Source organism: Schistocerca gregaria, chromosome 1 (assembly GCF_023897955.1).
Source record: "Schistocerca gregaria isolate iqSchGreg1 chromosome 1, iqSchGreg1.2, whole genome shotgun sequence".
NCBI classification, from domain to species: domain Eukaryota; kingdom Metazoa; phylum Arthropoda; class Insecta; order Orthoptera; family Acrididae; genus Schistocerca; species Schistocerca gregaria.
In genome coordinates, this window is record NC_064920.1 from 522,011,109 (window position 1) to 522,030,022 (window position 18,914).

The 18,914-nt window shown below is 39.7% G+C and overlaps 1 protein-coding gene across 6 annotated transcripts in view; it reads right to left on the reverse strand.

Moving 5' to 3' along the window:
• Positions 1 to 18,914, reverse strand: part of LOC126354864 (ras GTPase-activating protein-binding protein 1) — a 134,878-nt gene that overhangs the window by 65,518 nt on the left and 50,446 nt on the right. For all 6 annotated transcript variants that reach the window (XM_050004867.1, XM_050004877.1, XM_050004895.1 and 3 more), the window contains exons 4-6: positions 9,896 to 10,012; positions 8,232 to 8,336; positions 2 to 250 (exon numbers count right to left, since the gene is read on the reverse strand). In XM_050004867.1, coding sequence (XP_049860824.1) covers positions 2 to 250; positions 8,232 to 8,336; positions 9,896 to 10,012 — 471 coding nt within the window. The remainder of the gene's footprint in view (position 1; positions 251 to 8,231; positions 8,337 to 9,895; positions 10,013 to 18,914) is intronic.

The following is an 18,914-nucleotide window of genomic DNA, read 5'->3' on the forward strand; positions in this document are numbered from 1 at the left end:
CCTGCTGCAACGGAAGCTGTGGTGACTGCTGCTGTGACTGCTGCAAAGGTTGGGATGTTGGAAGCTGCAGAGGAACCTGCTGCTGTGGGGGTGGCTGCTGCTGCTGCTGCTGCTGAGCTGGCTGTTGCAACTGCTGCTGAGGCTGTACAGTGGTTACTGGTGCAGTGTTGGTTGGTGGCACAGGGGTAGGTATTGGACCAGTACTATTGTAGTAAGCCACAGCCTGTGACACAGGCTGTTGCTGTACTCTCTGTAAGAAAGGGTGAAAAATGTTTGGCCTGAAAGCACATATTCCAATATTTTATGCACAGAACACAACTCGGCTGAGACTTTTCCTGCAGAAAAATATCTCCAAGATTTACTCTGTCTAAACTAATGTAGGAGTTCAATATTTCTGTCAATATACAAACATAGTCATAATCAGTGTGGGAAAAGTTTGCTGCCAACAATAAAAATATGTACAATATATCTGTATTATTACCACATCTAGTGGGTTTTTTTTTTTTTTATATATTTTACTTCTTTAACATTACACGTGGTGCCAAAATTCTGTCGTACTTCACACCTATTCTTTCCAGCAATCAAAGCCGTCAAATATGATATTAATTTACTTGAGGTCACATTTTATCAGCCTACAATTATCTACAGTGGACTCATTAGCAATGCCCTTATAATACCAAATTTTTCTGCATAGTATGTATATTTTTGGAAGTCCATGTCTCAACTGCATTAAACCAATCTTAAAATGATTCACATATACACTCTGTAGTCTAGTAATATTGGCGCCCCAAGCTGCAGTACTTCAGGAAATATATATGCCAGCACCATGAATAATAGAAGGTAATACAGAAGAAGCTGCAGCTGCTGTTCTTCAAGATTGTTTGTAAATTAAAAACTATACGAGACGTAAAACAAAAACCTGATGGGTAAAGCTGGGCCAACTCAATATTATGACGTAACAGTGTTGTGTGATGTCACGGTAGCATGGTGATATTGGGTTGGGTCATGTTTGTGCACGACTTCTTGTATTGGTGGCACTCTCTCATGTTGGTTATTTTATGTTTCCAAGTTGTTTGTTAGGCATATTAGTGGGTCATTGATATGAGCTGTGTGTGTCAAGCTGTTATTGGAAGAGTTTATGCCTGTTTGCTGGTGTGTTACTTTGATTTCATGTACTGTGGCATTGTCTGTGTCTGGAATTATTACTGCTGTGTTTCTTTTAGTTGGAGATTTAATATCATTTTTCTTTTTAGTCAGGCCTCCATATGACACAGAAATTTACAAGTAGGTCATTGTTTGTTGCAATGTGCAAAGATATGTTGTCTTCGATCAAGTTCCTACTACAGCTACCTCGACTGATTGTAGCTTTGGTTGATAAGGTTTTTTTTCTATGTATGGTACATGTGTTAATTTTCATAGCAGTTTCTGTAATAACTACATTGCTGACAATGCAAGTTTTCATGAATTTCAAGGTTTTTCTTGTTAGTGTTCAATGATTGTGTTGAACTGCAACTAGTAAGTATTGTGGATATTTGTTTACCATCACTGATGAGGTTATGTTTTTGATATTAGTTAAGTGAGTGACTTCTGGTTTGTTGTACTTTGAACTTCGTTTCAGACAGATAGGAAGGTCTGGATAACAGATTTGATGGCCTGAGTGTATTACCCTTTGGTACTGCGGGCTTCACTTTAGATACTATACAGGTCAAGTGAAATCTGCGGTGTTGGTTTTTCAAGTTACATGTGGATTCATCCTATCAAGGGCTTTGCACAAGCTGTAGAGGTCAAGTGAAATTTATGGTACTGGGCATCCAACATGTGCATGGGTTACTGGCATCATGATCTTCATTTGAGCTATATAAATAAACAAAATTTACAATGCGAACATTTTCATTTTTGCATTTTTTCACTGCATTGAATGTTGAGAATTTCATGTGCTTGACTTTTGGGTTAATATTTGTTTTGGAATGGTGTCATTCTTACTGTCGCACATTTAGTTTGTACTCGTGCAAAACCCTCTACCCCCTGCAGTATGTTGTTAATGTTAGTTTCTGGGTGCAAATGAGTTATGGTATGGTTGCCATTTTGTACTTGCTTGAAACAGGGGTGTCCCTCATCTTACTGCCACATGTCAAAGCAGAAGGGTTGAATGGCAACTTTCGTTTAGCCTCCTTTGTTGAAAGCTGCACCATTCTCATTTAAGTTAAAAATAACAGCAATATGATTGAAGTGGGATCAATTAAAAATTTAATAGCTGCTCCTTTTCAGCTCCTAAACATAAAATTTTTTTATGAAGTATGTACGAAATCAAGTTGGGTGTTTGTAGTTCTCTCTCTCTCTCTCTCTCTCTCTCTCTCTCTCTCTCTCTCTCTCTCTTATGAAACGCAACTCTAAGGAATAATATCACATATGGACATGTGCACACATCTCAAAGCTCGAAATAACGGGTCATGAATTTTTTATCACCACCATGAGTTAACTCTAACAAGGTTCTCTCTTCTTCCACAGGATAACCATAGCATTAATGGAATGACTGTTTAACATCTGTATGATCTTCCTATGGAATTGTTTTTGTAATGCCATTGATGAGGTATTCCCTTGAAACATGTCACACAGTAAATAAATAATACATTAGTTTACAAATTTTGTGACTGGTAGCAGTAATCAAAAACCTTTACAGAGAGAAGTATGTCTTTTTGCTAGCAGTCCAACTTGCTAGACCAAGAAAGGGCATGTGCTGTTGGTAGATGTTTATCATTTACAATGTCCTTTTTCTTTTTACCAGTTCTCTCTCTCTCTCTCTCTCTCTCTCTCTCTCTCTCTCTCTCTCTCTCTCTCTCTAACACTCACTCACTCTATTGTCAGGCATAGTGACATTTGTTAGAGACTACATTTTTCTATTCTGCTCCTTCCTTTATCTACTTGCACGACTGCATTCCTGTAAAGATAAAATGGAAAAGTCTCACTGCTCCAGTCTTATAAGATCTGCAGCAGTAAGCCATAATTTTATTCTACACTGGTTCTTGGAACAGCTAACCATTCTTCACCAGTTGCAGATGATCATGTTTATGAAACTAACAGTTCTCTCAATGTACTGTTGAACCTCAATGAAATATAAGATAAACAGCTGAATGTTATTTCAAACTAATTTAAATAATGCCCCGAGTCTGAGGTGTAGCACACCCTTTCGTCTTTCCCTCTCCTTCCCTCTTTCCTGAAGAAGCAACTGTCGGTTGCGAAAACTAGAAATTCTGTGTGTGTTTGTGTGTTTTATTTATTGTGCCTGTCTACCGGCACTTTCCCGCTTGGTAAGTCTTGGAATCTTTGTTTTTAATATATTTTTACCATGTGGAAGTTTCTTTCTATTTTATTTACATCATCATTAATTTGAACCCACGAATTACGTTTGTTATTGTCTCTGTTGCATTTCGAAATCTTCTCTAACATCTTACTTTCTCTTTTTGTTTGTACAAGTAGTTTCACTTTGTATTCATCTTCCCTTTTTCCGTAATCTACCATACATTTTATACTGCCTAATTATACTCAATAATACGTAATTTACTTCCAAACCATAACCAAATGTCTGCCTGTGTCTGTGTATGTGCGGATGGATGGGTGTGTGTGTGTGTGTGTGTGTGTGTGTGTGTGTGTGTGTGTGTGTGTGTGTGTGTGTGGGCGCGTCCGAGTGTACACCTGTCCTTTTTTCCCCATAAGGGAAGTCTTTCTGTTCCCGGGATTGGAATGACTCCTTACCCTCTCCCTTAAAACCCACATCCTTTCATCTTTCCTTTTTATTCATTGTGCCTATCTACCGGCTCTTTCCCGCTTGGTAAGTCTTGGAATCTTTGTTTTTAATATATATATATATATATATATATATATATATATATATGAGAGAGAGAGAGAGAGAGAGAGAGAGAGAGAGAGAGAGAGAGAGAGACTTCCACATGGGAAAAATATATTAAAATATATTAAAAATGTATTAAAATTCTTTGTGTATATGAAATATAATTGCTTTATGATTACGAAGAAATCCTCCATTTGGACTTACCTGTCGAAGTTCTTTAACTATAGCGTTCTGAACTTTTTTTTATATTTTATGGAAAACAATTTCTTTTTTCAAATACACCAATCCATAAAATTGATTTTTTCCCTGTTAATTAGTACTGTACAGTTCTACATTCCATGAAAAGGAGAGCTTCCACTATTAGGTTAAACAGGTTTTATAAACAACTGAAATTTTTGCATAAAACCTGTTTATTATCACATAGCAGGCTAAAAAAAACTAGCCTTATCTAACATAATTTTAATTTTGAAAGATGTGTAAGAGACTCATTTCTAAGCATTTTAAATGATTCCAAAATGTAAGTGAAAGGTCCAAATGTTTAAAGGTTTCAATTTCTACAACTTCTATGCACTCTGTCTTGTGCTGAAAGTAGCCAGTCAATGAACTAAAAATGTGTTCCATTGCTTCAGTATCCTCCTTTGATATAAAGTGATGCCTTCCTGTTGAACCAATAGGAACTGGAGCACTTACAATCTTCAAAACATTTTGAACATGAAGTGAGGACTGATGGTGTTGTTGCTGTCCTTCAGCTGGAAACCTATATCCAACAGCTGGTCCATGTGGTAGCATTAAATTCACTACAATTTCATTTAACTCATAACTGGTGCCTATAATCTCTGCAATCCACGAGTCACAGCCATACACACGTGCCACAAACATCCCCCTTCTCAGGTTGTGGATCTGAATGTTATCCTACTGTTTCTGAAGTGTTGACCAAACAAATGAAATTTCTTCTTTCTTGCTCTTTAGAGTGTGTGCAATATGATTTCACCAGTCACCGAGTCCAAAAATGTGTCTTTTGAATTCCTTTTACAGGAGTAGTTTGTTTGGAACATTATTTTTTCTCAGCTCATGGAATTCTTCAATATCCTCTTTGAACAAAAGATTGAGAGCTGTGGATGAGTAAGATTTCACAACTCTTGTAAAACCCTCAGCATTCTGAATCGCAACTGTATTTGGTCTGGAAAGATTATGTTTTGTAGCATGGTACTTCAGCAGGCCTCCTACACCATCACAAGGCCTCTTCCCAAGACCAATAGCACTGCATATCCAGTCAGTTGGCACAAGCGACTTACAACTGGTAACATTTTTTTTTTTAAATGACTTGGGACACCATCAGAAATAATGCTCAAACAGTCCACAGGTGTACTGCTGGTCCATAGTGTCCAACGGACACAATATTTTGGCTATCAGACATGTCGCCATCGTCAGGTGCGCTGACGAACTGAGCTGAGGGCGGGCGGCCGTCCTAAATCCCTTTCCCGCGCGAGGCGTTCTCTCCACGGTCTGCACCCGTGCATCGGCGGTCACTGAGAGGCTGGCGTCTGCATCGGTGTAACTGCCCCGTCCACCCCAGCCGCTTGTTCATTTTCTTTGCTGAGCCTCTTCTTAATTAGATTAAAAAGAGGCTCAGAAAAGAAAACAAATGAGCAACCAGGGCGGACGTAGCAGTTACACCGTCGCCACCATAGACGCCAACGCCAACGCCAACACCAACACCAGCCTCTCCGGGACCGTCGACGCGCAGCCCCAGGCGCAAACCACGAAGAGAACGCCTCACCAGGGGGAGGGGGTTAAGTTGTATGATTGCTTTTATAAACTGCAAAAGTTTCTTTAATACTGCTAGTCATGTACCTCTTCACCTTCACAACTATTTGACCTTTAATTGTTACAGTAATAGGGTCTTTTTTGTTGGCACTATGGTGAGAACCATCCAATTTATCTTCCAGATAAAATGACCATAGCAGGGATCTGGTCTTCCAAAGACTCCTTTCACAGACCCCACATTTCTTGATTTGTCTACCATCTACTACGATACTATGGAACATGGTTCAATTTTTTTTCTTTGAAAATGTCTCTGGAATAATACTTACAACTTGCACCTTTACACTGTAGGATGCAAAACATTCAACAGCTGTATTGATATTTGTGAAAAATTCCTGGCAAGAGGTGCAAGAGTGCTTTGGTTCATTTTCTTCTGAAGATAGAATTTCTATTATGAAAGGGGTGGTCAGTTTTGCTGTAGTGTATTCATCCATAGCTTTAGTAATTTCTCTGCATTTTCTTGATGCGTAGAGCTTATGACTCAACTTCACTGACCATGGGTTCTTAACAGGAGTAACACCTGCCTCTGTAGTTGACTATTTCAGGGTATTTAATTCCTCTATTGACACAAAATCTGCGTCATCTGCACCACGGGAGGCTTCACCATTTTCAGATACTATCATTGTTGTTATTCTGTCAAAACATTTAGAACACACAGAGTAGTACCTGGAAACATCTTCACTTTGAAACAGTCTTCAACTGAGAACACATATTCCCAACCTGAAAAAAGTCTGTTTTCTTGTATATCACTCTCATGGATACACAAACAGTCGGCACAGTTCACTCTTCTGTGGCCCCAGTCAGAAGACATTTCATACAATCCTTTTCACAAAACACAATGCAACTGTGTCAACTGGCAAATTCCTCACGAAAACACAGAACTCACTGGATGGTCTTGGATTTCTTAGAAGCCTCTTCAGTAAACAAATTAGCATTGCACAACTACAATACAGACACTTGCAATGAAGAACTGACAAAGAACCGACACGAAAATACAACAATGTGTAAGAAATAACAGCAACAATGAAAGTGAAAAGAAAGAGCCGCAGCAAAGAAAGTGGTAAGAAAGAGCCGCAGCAAAGAAAGTGGTAAGAAAGAGCCGCAGCAAAGAAAGTGGTAAGAAAGAGCCGCAGCAAAGAAAGTGGTAAGAAAGAGCCGCAGCAAAGAAAGTGGTAAGAAAGAGCCGCAGCAAAGAAAGTGGTAAGAAAGAGCCGCAGCAAAGAAAGTGGTAAGGAGGAGTTTGTGGCACAACTTGACAAGAAGAAGGGATCGGTTTGTGGGACATGTTCTGAGGCATCAAGCGATCACAAATTTAGCATTGGAGGGCAGTGTGCAGAGTAAAACTCGTAGAGGGAGACCAAGAGATGAATACACTAAGCAGATTCAGAAGGACTTAGCTTGCATTAAGTTTTCGGAGATGAAGAAGCTTACACAGGATAGAGTATCATGGAGAAGTGCACCCAACCAGTCCCAGGACTGAAGCTAACACAGGATAGAGTATCATGGAGAACTGCACCCATCCAGTCCCAGGACTGCAGCAAAGAAAGTGGTAAGAAAGAGCCGCAGCAAAGAAAGTGGTAAGAAATACAGTATCAGTTCTTACCAACCAAAATTACAGACATTTAACTGAGAACTCAAACAATGAAAAATTCCCAAAATCTTAAACATTTCCCGCATTTTACCTGGATTTCCTAATTGTTCCGCGATGTACACACATTTACACTGAAATTGGAAAACTGTGGTGGACACACACACACACACACACACACACACACACACACACACACACACACACTAAATATGGCAAAAGAGGGATGGGAGGGGACAGCACCGAATGGGGGGGTGGGGGAGGGAGTGGCCCAAAAATGGCCGAATGTGTCAAAAAGACACACAACAATGACAACACTTAATTTTGCGGAAAAAAAACCAACAAATTTGGCCATACAATATTTTCCTGTCCTTATCCAAAAATTACTCTTTCAGCCTTGGCAAGACATTATCCGCATTCCACCATAGCATCAACATTTGTCACCATTTCAACCTGATCCTGAGCTCCACATGCAATCTTTCTGGACATTAACCGTACCTCTTCCAGTAACTCCAATAAAACTTCTGTCCATATAAGGCGCAACAACCTTCAGTAGCACCTGTATGTTGATAGTTGCCACCCTTGCCATATTAGAAAGTACAAATTGCTGTACTACAATTTTTGTTTGCTTAGTAAGGCTTGTTGGAATGTCTTAATTTCGTATTTCCAGTTAATTTTTTATTATTTTGGAAACAGTCAAAACAAGGATTAACATTTACTGCCTAAATCTTTGGTGGTATTTTAATGGCACAAAGTGAGAGAATCAACTAGACATCTGGCATTAAAAATTTACAACTGTTCTAAATCCAGATTGTGTTAAGCAGATATTCTACCAATAACACACGCACAGAGAGAGAGAGAGAGAGAGAGAGAGAGAGAGAGAGAGAGAGAGAGAGAGACTATCAGCAATGACTTAATAATTTTATTACAATTAAATACGTTTTAATCACAAATGTCTAAAAAAAATCATACCGGCTGTATCACTTCTGGGGCGGGATGAAGTTCTGATTCAGCATCATCTTCAGCTTCTGATCTACCTGAATCCTGTTCGACTTCTTCATCACTTAGTATCATGTCCTTAACAGAGAAAATAATTAACAATATGTAACATCAGAAACCTGGCATCACAAAACACACACATTTCTTAAAAAAAGTTGTAAATAAATAGCAACATTAATTTTTTTGCAGTATACAGTTAATTCATTCTCTGATTAATTTTCAATTGTTCTTGTCAGTGTACCTGATTATTAGCTGCCCTCTTAACTGCTACCTAAGACAAAATTTTTTGTTCCTGTTTTTCTGTTTATTCCTTTACTTAATGACTGTTTCAGAGAGAAAGATTGATTTCAGCAGTATTTAGTAATGTATATACAAAACTGGTCATGGTTGGACCTAATCCAACAGACCCTACCATCACATGTCAGGATAGATAGCCTGACAGTGCTGCATTAAATTCCTCCAAACGAGTCTATGAAGTATCGATTATATGGTATTATGTAACAATGAGCCAAACCATACAGAAACATTCAAGAGAAACAAAGACAATAACCCAAACCACTGAAAAACATTCAACTTAAAAATGAACTCAAATTACTGTAGTATTAAACAGTTCCTTCCCAAGAATTAATAATGTAGGTTGTTCTAACACCGTCCCATATGATGTGTATACTGCCTCACGCCCCTCAGCTCACTTTTCCAACCCTGCCTGCATGTGTTCAGCTGGCAGGAAACTGTCACATGCACTACAGCCCAGCAGACTTGCCGTCCATGCATCAGCTCTTTGCACACACCTCCCTGCCTACCAGTGTTTGTTGGTACTCGGCTGCCCACCAGTAGCGACGCAAGTTTAAACAGCCTATGTCGTCATATTTGCTTTATCCTAGAGACAGTCATAAATTACTACTTTCTTAGCTTGGTAGCTAATGTGTTACAAAATTTAAGATTAAAAATAAAGTACTAAGCTTTTTTTATTGAACTTCATGGAAAATATAAAATTCTGCATTAACTCTGCAAGATTCGATTATGTCTAAACCATTGCAAAAGTATGATTCCCTAAAACAACAAATGCTGCCAGGACGATGTGATGTTGCTATAGAACAGAAAATCAGACTCATAAAGCTAATGTAGAGAAAACCAATGTAAGAAAGATATTTAGATTAGTAACACCCACTGCATTATGATTTTAGCAATTGTCTCGTGTGTATATTAATTTCAATTAGATCCATCAACTACAAAGCAGTGCTGTTTTCTTTAAAACAACAGCATCAAATACTGCTCTCGGTTGCCAAAGTGATCTTACATCTGTTATTTTACAATCCCTCATTCTTCCCAGTAACAGAACTGCATTCTCGCCCTTCATATGCTTTGCTTGATAGTCCTTCCACCGCACTTGACTGCAATGCACTTTGCATCAGGATCTAACCCCCCAATTCTCAATCAATATATGTAGTATTGACTGAATGATGATTTCTGCCAACATATCAAATTTTTTAAAATTCTGTAAGTGTGCAAAGTTAATAGAAAACATTACTGCGTTAATAACCATATGGTGAGCAACAAATATTCAAACAACTGAATACTGTAATTAACTAAGAAACCTAACAAAAGGCCAACTGCTTTAATACATAAATACCAACCTGATAGCGAAATATGTCATTGTGAACATAATACTGCCTTGGTGCCTGTGCCGCGAGAACAAAAGTTTGAGTAAAACGTCGCATTGGTTGACCACTGTTTGACAGTTCACCTGTTACCTGCAAACCAAAAGCCTGTTTCAATAGTTGCTGTCATAACCAACGAAAGCCGGCTGACACGTTATTGACATGTACACACTTACTGAGCAAATAAAAAAATAAAATTATTATTAAACAATGGAAAGTCCAGGAAGGAATGCAACAATATTAGAAAAGAATAGTTGCTACTCACCAAATAGCGGAGATGCTGAGTCACAGACAGGCACAACAAAAGAGTCAGAAAATAAGCTTTCAGCCAACAAGGCATTTGTAAAAAAACAGACACCAGGTGCGCATGCACGCATGCACAGCCTCTGGCAGATGAAGCCACATTAAGAACAGCAGGAGTAGCGCATGATGGGAGAGGCAACTGGGTGGGGGTAAGGAGGAGGCTCCGGCTGGGAGGGGGACAGATAGCAGGGTAGGTGTGGAGGACAGTGAAATGCTGCTGGGAAGTGTGCAAGGATGAGGTGGAGAGAGGGTAGAACAGCTAGGTGCAGTTAGGGGGTTAGACAGAGGGGAGAGGGGGGGGGGGTGTGAGAGTAGGGGGGGAGGGGGGTGTTGGCGGAAAAGGAGAGAAGTAAAAAGACGTGTTGGTGGAATAGAGGGCTGTGTAGTGCTGTAATGGGAACAAGGCAGGAAGAAAGTTTTGGAGAGAGATAATTACATTCTCCAGCTTGTTCCCATCTTACAGGGCGTTTTCCAGAAGAATTCTTTAGCAAACATTATAACATAGCAATATTCACAGAGAATAAAATAAAACTAACTTTATACATAGTAAGGTCTTATCAGGAGAATAACAAGGAAGAAAACCATCTCCTCATAAAAACTCATCCCCCTATACACAACAATATTGCAGTATTAAATATCAAATAGTAAGATGTATTCATAAATTTCATGAAATATTGATGAGGTGGAATCCAAATGTTCAGGACTGGTGCTGCCATCTGGAAAGTAGTAGTAGTAGTAGTAGTAGTAGTAGTAGTAGATCTTTACACCGCTAGGTGGTGAGAGCTGCATATTTGATGAGTCAGTGTGTGGAGTGGCATTCAGCTGGGAGGATGTGTTGAGTGTCCACAGTGATTTCCCTAATACTCTGTGTTTGGTGTGTGGGGATTTTACGATGTATCCACAAACAGAACAGCACGTGTGTATCAAATTCTGTGCGAATCTCGGGAACACTGCTACGGAGACCCTTGCAATGATTCAAGTGTTTGGGGGACAGAGCATGAGCTGTACACATGTGTGAGTGGCATGCTCGGTTCAGGGCCGGCCATACAGACGTCGAAGATGATGCTCACAAGGGAAGGCCCGTTAGCCGCACAACGCCACAGATTGTTGCCGAACTTCAACAATTGGTTCATGCGGATCGACGTCTAACCATTCAAGAGCTTGCGGATGTAGTGGGTATTGGTTATGGGACATGTCAACAAATGTTGACTGATGAATTGTGCACGCATCGTGCTGCTGCAAAATTTGTGCCAAGGATCTTGACTGCCAATCAGAAGGCACAGAGTGTTGTAGCGTGCACGGACCTTCGTCAGACCGCATCTGACGCTCCAACCTTCTTGTCACAGCTTATCACCAGCGACGAGAGCTGGATTTATAGTTACGACCCAGAGACAAAGCAACAATCGTCCCAGTGGAACAGCCCGGGCTCTCCAAGACCCTAAAAAGCGAGACAGGTGAAGAGCAAAGTGAAGAGAACGATCAGCGTTTTCTTTGACACCAAGGGAATTGTGCACAAAGAATTCGTCCCACCATACCAAACAGTGAATTCCGCGTACTACTGTGACGTTTTGCAACAGCTCCATGAAAAAGTGCGGCGACAACGGCCTGAACTTTGGCGTCAAGGGAACCGGCTGTCGCATCACGACAATGCACCCTGACACATGTCCTTACCTTGCGACTTCGTGCCATTCCCAAAACTGAAACTCAAGTTGAAAGGTAGTCGGTTAGACACTAGAGAGGATTCAAGAAGCATCGCTGGCGGTGATGAACACCCTCAAAGAACAGGACTTCCAGAAAACGTTTGACCAGTGGCAGAAATGCTGGGACCAGTGTGTACGTGTGGATGGGCACCAGTCCAAAAATTTTGGATAGCGCCTCATATTATTCAGAATAGGCACAAGAAGATAACAAACTGTGCACATTTGTTGCAATTAATTTGTTATTGCGTGAAGATGATTTGTTAACACCATCCCACGTAACATACAATGGTCATCCAATAAAGAACTCTATCTTGTTGTTTGAACCAATTTCCCACAAATTGTTTCACGTCCTCATTGTGATGGAACCTCTTCCCACGGAATGCCACCTTCAGTGCACCAAACAAATGGAAATCACTAGATGCTAAATCAGGACTGTAAGGGGGTTAGGCAGTACTTCCCAGCCAATTTTGTTAATGGTTTCATAGGTTAGTTGAGCAATATGAGGATGTGCATTGTCCTGCTGGAGAATCACACCTCTCCTACGAGATACACGTCGTCTCTCTCAAGGTTGGCTTCACCTTGTTTAAAAGCAAATCTGAGTAGTATTGATTTTTCATTGTACACTGCTCTTCGAGCTTTAAAAAAACCACTGGACCTTCAGCATACCGAAACATCGTCAACGTGACTTTTCCTGTTAATCTTGGGTTCTGAATTTTTTCTTGACAGGTGAGTTGGTGTGCTTCCACTCCATGCTTTATCTTTATGATTCTGGCTCAGAATAGTGAACGCAAGTTTCATCACAAGTTAAAATTTTGTTGAGGAAGTGCTCACCTTATCTTTCATAATGTTCCTTTACCTCTGTGCGCATCCTCAATCTTGTTTCATTGTATAGTGCATCAACTCCTTTGGGACCCATCTTGCAAATTTTGCGGTACTTCAGCCAGTTACAAATAATGTTATGAACGGTACAATTCCTAACTTGAATGTTATCAACCATCACTTCCACAGCCACACAGCAGTCGGCAGGAATAATGTCATCAATTCGACTTTCACGTGAGGGAGTTGAAACTGCTACTGGTTGACCAGAAGGATGTTCGCCAGTCACTGAGTCATGACCATTTTTGAACTGTTCTACCCACTTGTAAAAAATTTGCACAATTCATTCACCATAGATTTTAGACATTCTATAGTATATTTTCACTGGTTTCTCACCTTCAGCATGTAAAAAACAAATAACTGAACATTGTTTAACTAATGTGAACATTTCAAGCGGACTCATTATCTTGAAACATATATTTGATATTATAAACGAAAACAATGTTGATACATCAGCCGATCAGGGCTCATCCCAGTAATGCCAATTTTCAGTGCGTATACATGGGCAAGGAAAAAAAATTGCTGTAGCTTTCGCGGATTTCCCGGTTAAAAATACACTTTCTCCCGGATGAAAACACACTTTTTCTGTGTTATTAAGTACAGTATATTTTCCCTTGGAACTGTAAAACTTATCAATCCTTTGAATGGTTATGTTTTTATACATGGGCGTAAAATTTCCCGGCACTTTAGAAAATGAAACTCGGAGAAGAAAACTCCTTTTGGAAAGATTTTTGATGTGCAGCAACATGTAAGCTGAATATTTTCATATTACGAAAGTATAAATTCGAATTCCACCAAACACCAAATGTTACTTTTCGAACCATTGTAATTGAAATTGCGATGCACTTTTGTAAGCCAGTCATAGCTCATGCCGATGACAGCGGGTATTCAGACCACAGGATATGTGATGTAGTCAGCTAATAGCAACATCACTTAAGTAGCATGGATACACAAACAGGAAAAGTTAATGTTTTAAATGAATATACATAGTGTTGTTACAAGAAAAGCAAAGCTTTTACATATAATATTTAATATTTTTTGCGCGTGTTACACTTTAAGATATATTGCAAATGAGCCAGTAAATTTTTTTAGCAGAGTCCAGTGACTTGTCCTTGAAATTTTTGACAAATAAATTAGCTACCGCAGAGAGAGAAAGAGCTTCCTGTACCACTACATCAAGTTGCCCATAATAACAATATGAATGCCTGATCTTCTGGGCTCGAAATACTTCTAAATGGCTTGTCATCAAATGCTCTGCGATTTAAGAAATTCATCGTACATTCTAGCACATAGTTCAACTTGCGTAAAAGGAAATTTACTTTGAAAGCAGTGCTTTTCAAACCACCATTCACAATATTTTCCCACAACCTGTTAGAAATAGGTTCATTTCAGCAGTTGTCAGAGCGCGCCAGATAACAGGCATTACAGCTGCTATGACGTAGGAAGCCCGTATGTTCGTACGTGTAAAAGACATTAGAGGATACTATAAGAGCATCGGAATTTCGTGAACCATACTAAATTGGTACATTTAAAGTGCACACTTAAAGAGCACATTCGTATGTCCAGATTCTCAGTGAAGAAGGCCTCAACCTGGTATTAAGCTTTTCAGTGTGGGTTTTGGGATGTGAATTTTCTTGGAGTACCAGTACTTTATTAACTCATTTTTGATTCTTTATTATGGCATAATGCCATACGTGCTAGAAGATGAAAACGTGAACTTGAAATGCATCGAGCAGTTGAAATTAGCCGATAGTGTGGGAACTAAAGACTGTTTCAAACACATTGACTGCCTCAGTGTAAAAGATTAATAAAAACCAAATTTCTTTACCAAACTGACAAAATTGACGTCATTCTACAAGGCGATTAATGCATGGGTGTCAGATAAGTGGAAATAAAATAAAATCTGAAACTAATAACGTATATTAGCCTTCTTTAATTATGTGAATGTATTTTAGTTCATTTGATAGCTACCAGAGACAGAAATCCATTTTGTTTTCATATGACGTTAGAGCAGTAAATAAAGAGGTAACAGCAAAATCAGTAAATGTAAACACAGGTAACGTGGAGATTACACACTTCCCCACTATAACTCAGATTGCTCTGCGCATCAGCCTTGGATCTACAATATTTCAGAACCCAGGCAATACTTAGTCAGTGGCGTCCCGCGCCCTCCAGCATTTGAGGTACGACATCAAAAATTTAAAAAAAAATCTAGTTTTCAAAAATATGTTCATTTTGCAGCACACATCTTTCTGAAGAGTCTTATACATAAAACATTTATGTTTGAGGAAATGTGAGACATGTTATTTGGTCTTAAGTGTCCAGAGTGCAGTGCCACCCCGCTTCACACACACACACACACACACACACACACACACACACACACACACATTCTTCTATCGTACGTCACTGCATTTCGCTCCGTGGAAGTGAAACGTGTATATTTTGTATTGGATGCCATCAAACTATATTCAGGCCAGTGGAAATTAAACTGTCCTATGGTGCCTCTCCTGCTCCCAGTTGCCTAATTTGACATCCTGCCCTTCTTTCTTTAAATAAATAAAAAAAAAAAACTCGCACTTAGTACTGGATGGGATTACTTGTAATAGGGAGAACAAGAACTCCTCAGAAAATTTGCACTCTTTATTGCATGTTAGCTAATAACTTTCTGTTTTGGTGACATAAAATTACATATAGGATACATAAAACCAGTAAAGGCAAGAGACAAGCAATAAAGTACACATTTCTTCAATCCTTAGCTCCTAGAATTGATTTTTCTCTCTAATGTTGCTACAGCTTTCATGACGTGCTTTCCTTTCTGCGAAAGAATCTATTACCTCGTCAAAGTTCATCAAACATTTCGCTACATGAAAAATCAAAATAATATCGTTGTCTAATGCTGCGTAAGCTGTTAATACAAATAGTAACCAAGACTGATGTGGTTTCTCGATCTGATTACATCTATTTTGTCACTGTCTGTTAGATAAAACAAAATAGGCCTTTCTAACACCGCAGACTTTGTAACACACACCAAATAAACGAGACTGTTTTGGCACAAATGGTCATTTTTATAACAAGACAGAACATAATTCCCGAAGACCAACATCAAATGCCTATTAGGCCTACTACAAGCAAAAAGCTTTGTTAGAAAATAGTTTCACATTTCATTCATATGCCCCAGTTTCTCGAGCATGAGAGCGAAAAGCAGTAGTACGACATTTTTATATAAATTTTGAATCATCATTTTCTTCACTAATTTGTGTGATGTCCCCGTTTCTTCTCCTTCCTCGTTCTAACAAACAATCTTGTCATGACTATTCCTGCCTTTGTCAAAACTTATTCGCCGGTTAACTTGACTAACCCTGCCAGAATCACTGGTTTAGTTATCCATAATTATTCTCTGGTTAGGCATTGTTATGTTTGTACAAAGCATTTTCAGCACTACTTCCACAACAGAACTTAAGTGGCTGCTAGAAGGGGACTGTACAGCTGGCCCTTACTAGTGTAGCAATCTGGCCAAAAATTTTCTAACAACACTTCATTTTCCTGGATACACCGAGAAGATAATACGTAATCTTTATTACCTGTTATTCCTGTTAGTCGTTTATTTCCACTCTGGTAGTCTGAATCTAAGGATTTCCCTAGTAATCGCTGGCCGCGGTGGCCGAGCGGTTCTAGGCACTTCAGTCCGGAGCCGTGTGACTGCTACGGTCACAGGTTCGAATCCTGCCTCGGGCATGAATGTGTGTGTTGTCCTTAGGTTAGTTAGGTTTAAGTAGTTCTCAGTTCTAGTGGACTGATGACCTCAGGTGTTAAGTCCCATAGTGCTCAGAGCCATTTGAACCATTTTCTACCTAGTAATTATGACAAAGCTAATCATTCGCAAACTAAAACTACAACATAATGAGACAGCGAATGGCGTTCACTCGTTCCACTTTATTCCGCACAGCTTGTGTAGCCTGGTCCCCTTTTGCCTGCATGAAAGTTTATTTCTAGATGTGACTAGGATTCCCCTGACAGATACATCACTTACACTATGCATGCATTAAAAAATCAACTTTTTTTTTTTTTTTTTTTTTTTTTTTTTTTTTTTTTTTTTTTTTTTTTTTTTTTTTTTTTTGACAACACATACACCCTTGCGCAAGGGAGAATTTGAACCTCCGCCGAGGGGAGCCACACAAACCGTGACAAGTCGCCCTAGACCACACGGCTACCCCGCGCACCTATGATTCATTCAGAAATCAACTTACAGAGTGCGTTAAAAAACAACAGGGATGGGCATCAAAATCGTGTGTAATCGATAGACCAGTGTGCACTTGATGCTAAGCACTTTGTGAAACAGTTTTTTCTCCTCAAGAATGTGAATTGGCGACCCCCCTTCCCCATCCCTCCCTCCTAGATCAGGGTCTGCTGTGCACGCGTGAATCTGGGAGCGCTATTCCCCTCCCTCCCCCCCTTCTAATCTCGTTTTGTACTATATTGTTCGTTGAATTTGTTCGTGGCAGACATCCAATGACACTCGCTCAGGCTGTTTGTTGATCTGTTCACTCAGTTTTTTATTACAGAGGGTAGCTAAACCCTCTGACCGAACACGCTGAGCTACCGTGCCGACATGTAGCTTGGGTGCGGCAGTAAAATTTTTCCCAGTTGCATCTAGCTGCTTGCTGTGACTGCTTACATAGCCAACAGCCACATTTCTGTAGCCAGAAACGTGAGAAGGTAATACATGTCACTCAACTGCGCATTCGCATGAACCTGCTTGTAACTGCTAAAACGAATCTAATGTAAACAGTTGTGACATCACGCTCATCAGAGGCAATTTGTTGTTATGAAGCATTGCATAGTCTTCCTAAAGCCTTTGACACATTTTGCTATTGGGAAACAGCTTGTATGAGCAATGTGTTTTGTTGTTGTATATGGTTCATTTACTTTGCAATTTTTTAAATATTTTCATTTCTTTTTTCTCGTTCACGTTTTATTGTTGCAGTATTACTCTGCAGGAGCAGGATATAGTAATATCCTTTGTTAGAGTATGAATTCCTACCAGTCAAAATTACAAAAATTTAACTGAAAACTAAAACAATGAAAAATTTCCGGAATTCTAAAAAATTCCCGGGTTTTTCCCGGTCTTCTTCCCAGGTTTTTCTGGGATCTCCCGGTTGTCCTGGGTCATATACACCCTGATTTAAAGCCATAAAAGTACCAAACTTTCCTTACAGTTTTTCCCCAGACCAATTTGTCTCTCTAATTATTGAATGATCCTCAAATATTTTCCTGGCCAGCCATGTTCATTAGCCGAGTTAGCTATTATGGTAACTTTCAGCCAGTTTCTGGCCGCTGTGGGAAAGGAGATTTTGTGCACCCTGAAAAAATGGGGTGGCCTTTCTGTATCACTTCTAAAAGGATTGTGGCTAGAATCTACATGGTGGGCTTAGAGGGACAATAATCTTCCCCACAATGGCTATTGTTTCCAACATCCATTATAGGATAATTTCTTCTAGTCCTGGCAAAAGGCAGCATCTCAGATAAATACTGCAAGCAGGAGTACGAAGTGGCCATTAAGTAAACCTCTATTCTGCTCCTGATTCTGACCGACTGAAAGGCGTATGTGTTAAATAATTTTGTGGATTTGTTTTGGAGTTGTGACATCAAGAGTTGGCCAGCAGGCTTCATGGAATTCAAGTTTTAAAACAATTATTATTAAGGAAGTGTGGAGTTAGTGATCCATAATGGTCAACTGGGATTCTTTTCCAGGGTAATAGGTAACTTGGGTAAAATGGTGTGTTACCCAACATCTATCTAACTGACGAATGAAGAGCTTGACAGCTGAAACTATTGAAACTTCCTGGCAGATTAAAACTGTGTGCCCGACCGAGACTCGAACTCGGGACCTTTGCCTTTCACGGGCAAGTGCTCTACCATCTGAGCTACCGAAGCACGACTCACGCCCGGTACTCACAGCTTTACTTCTGCCAGTATCTTGTCTCCTACCTTCCAAACTTTACAGAAGCTCTCCTGCGAACCTTGCAGAACTAGCACTCCTGAAAGAAAGGATATTGCGGAGACATGGCTTAGACACAGCCTGGGGAATGTTTGCAGAATGAGATTTTCACTCT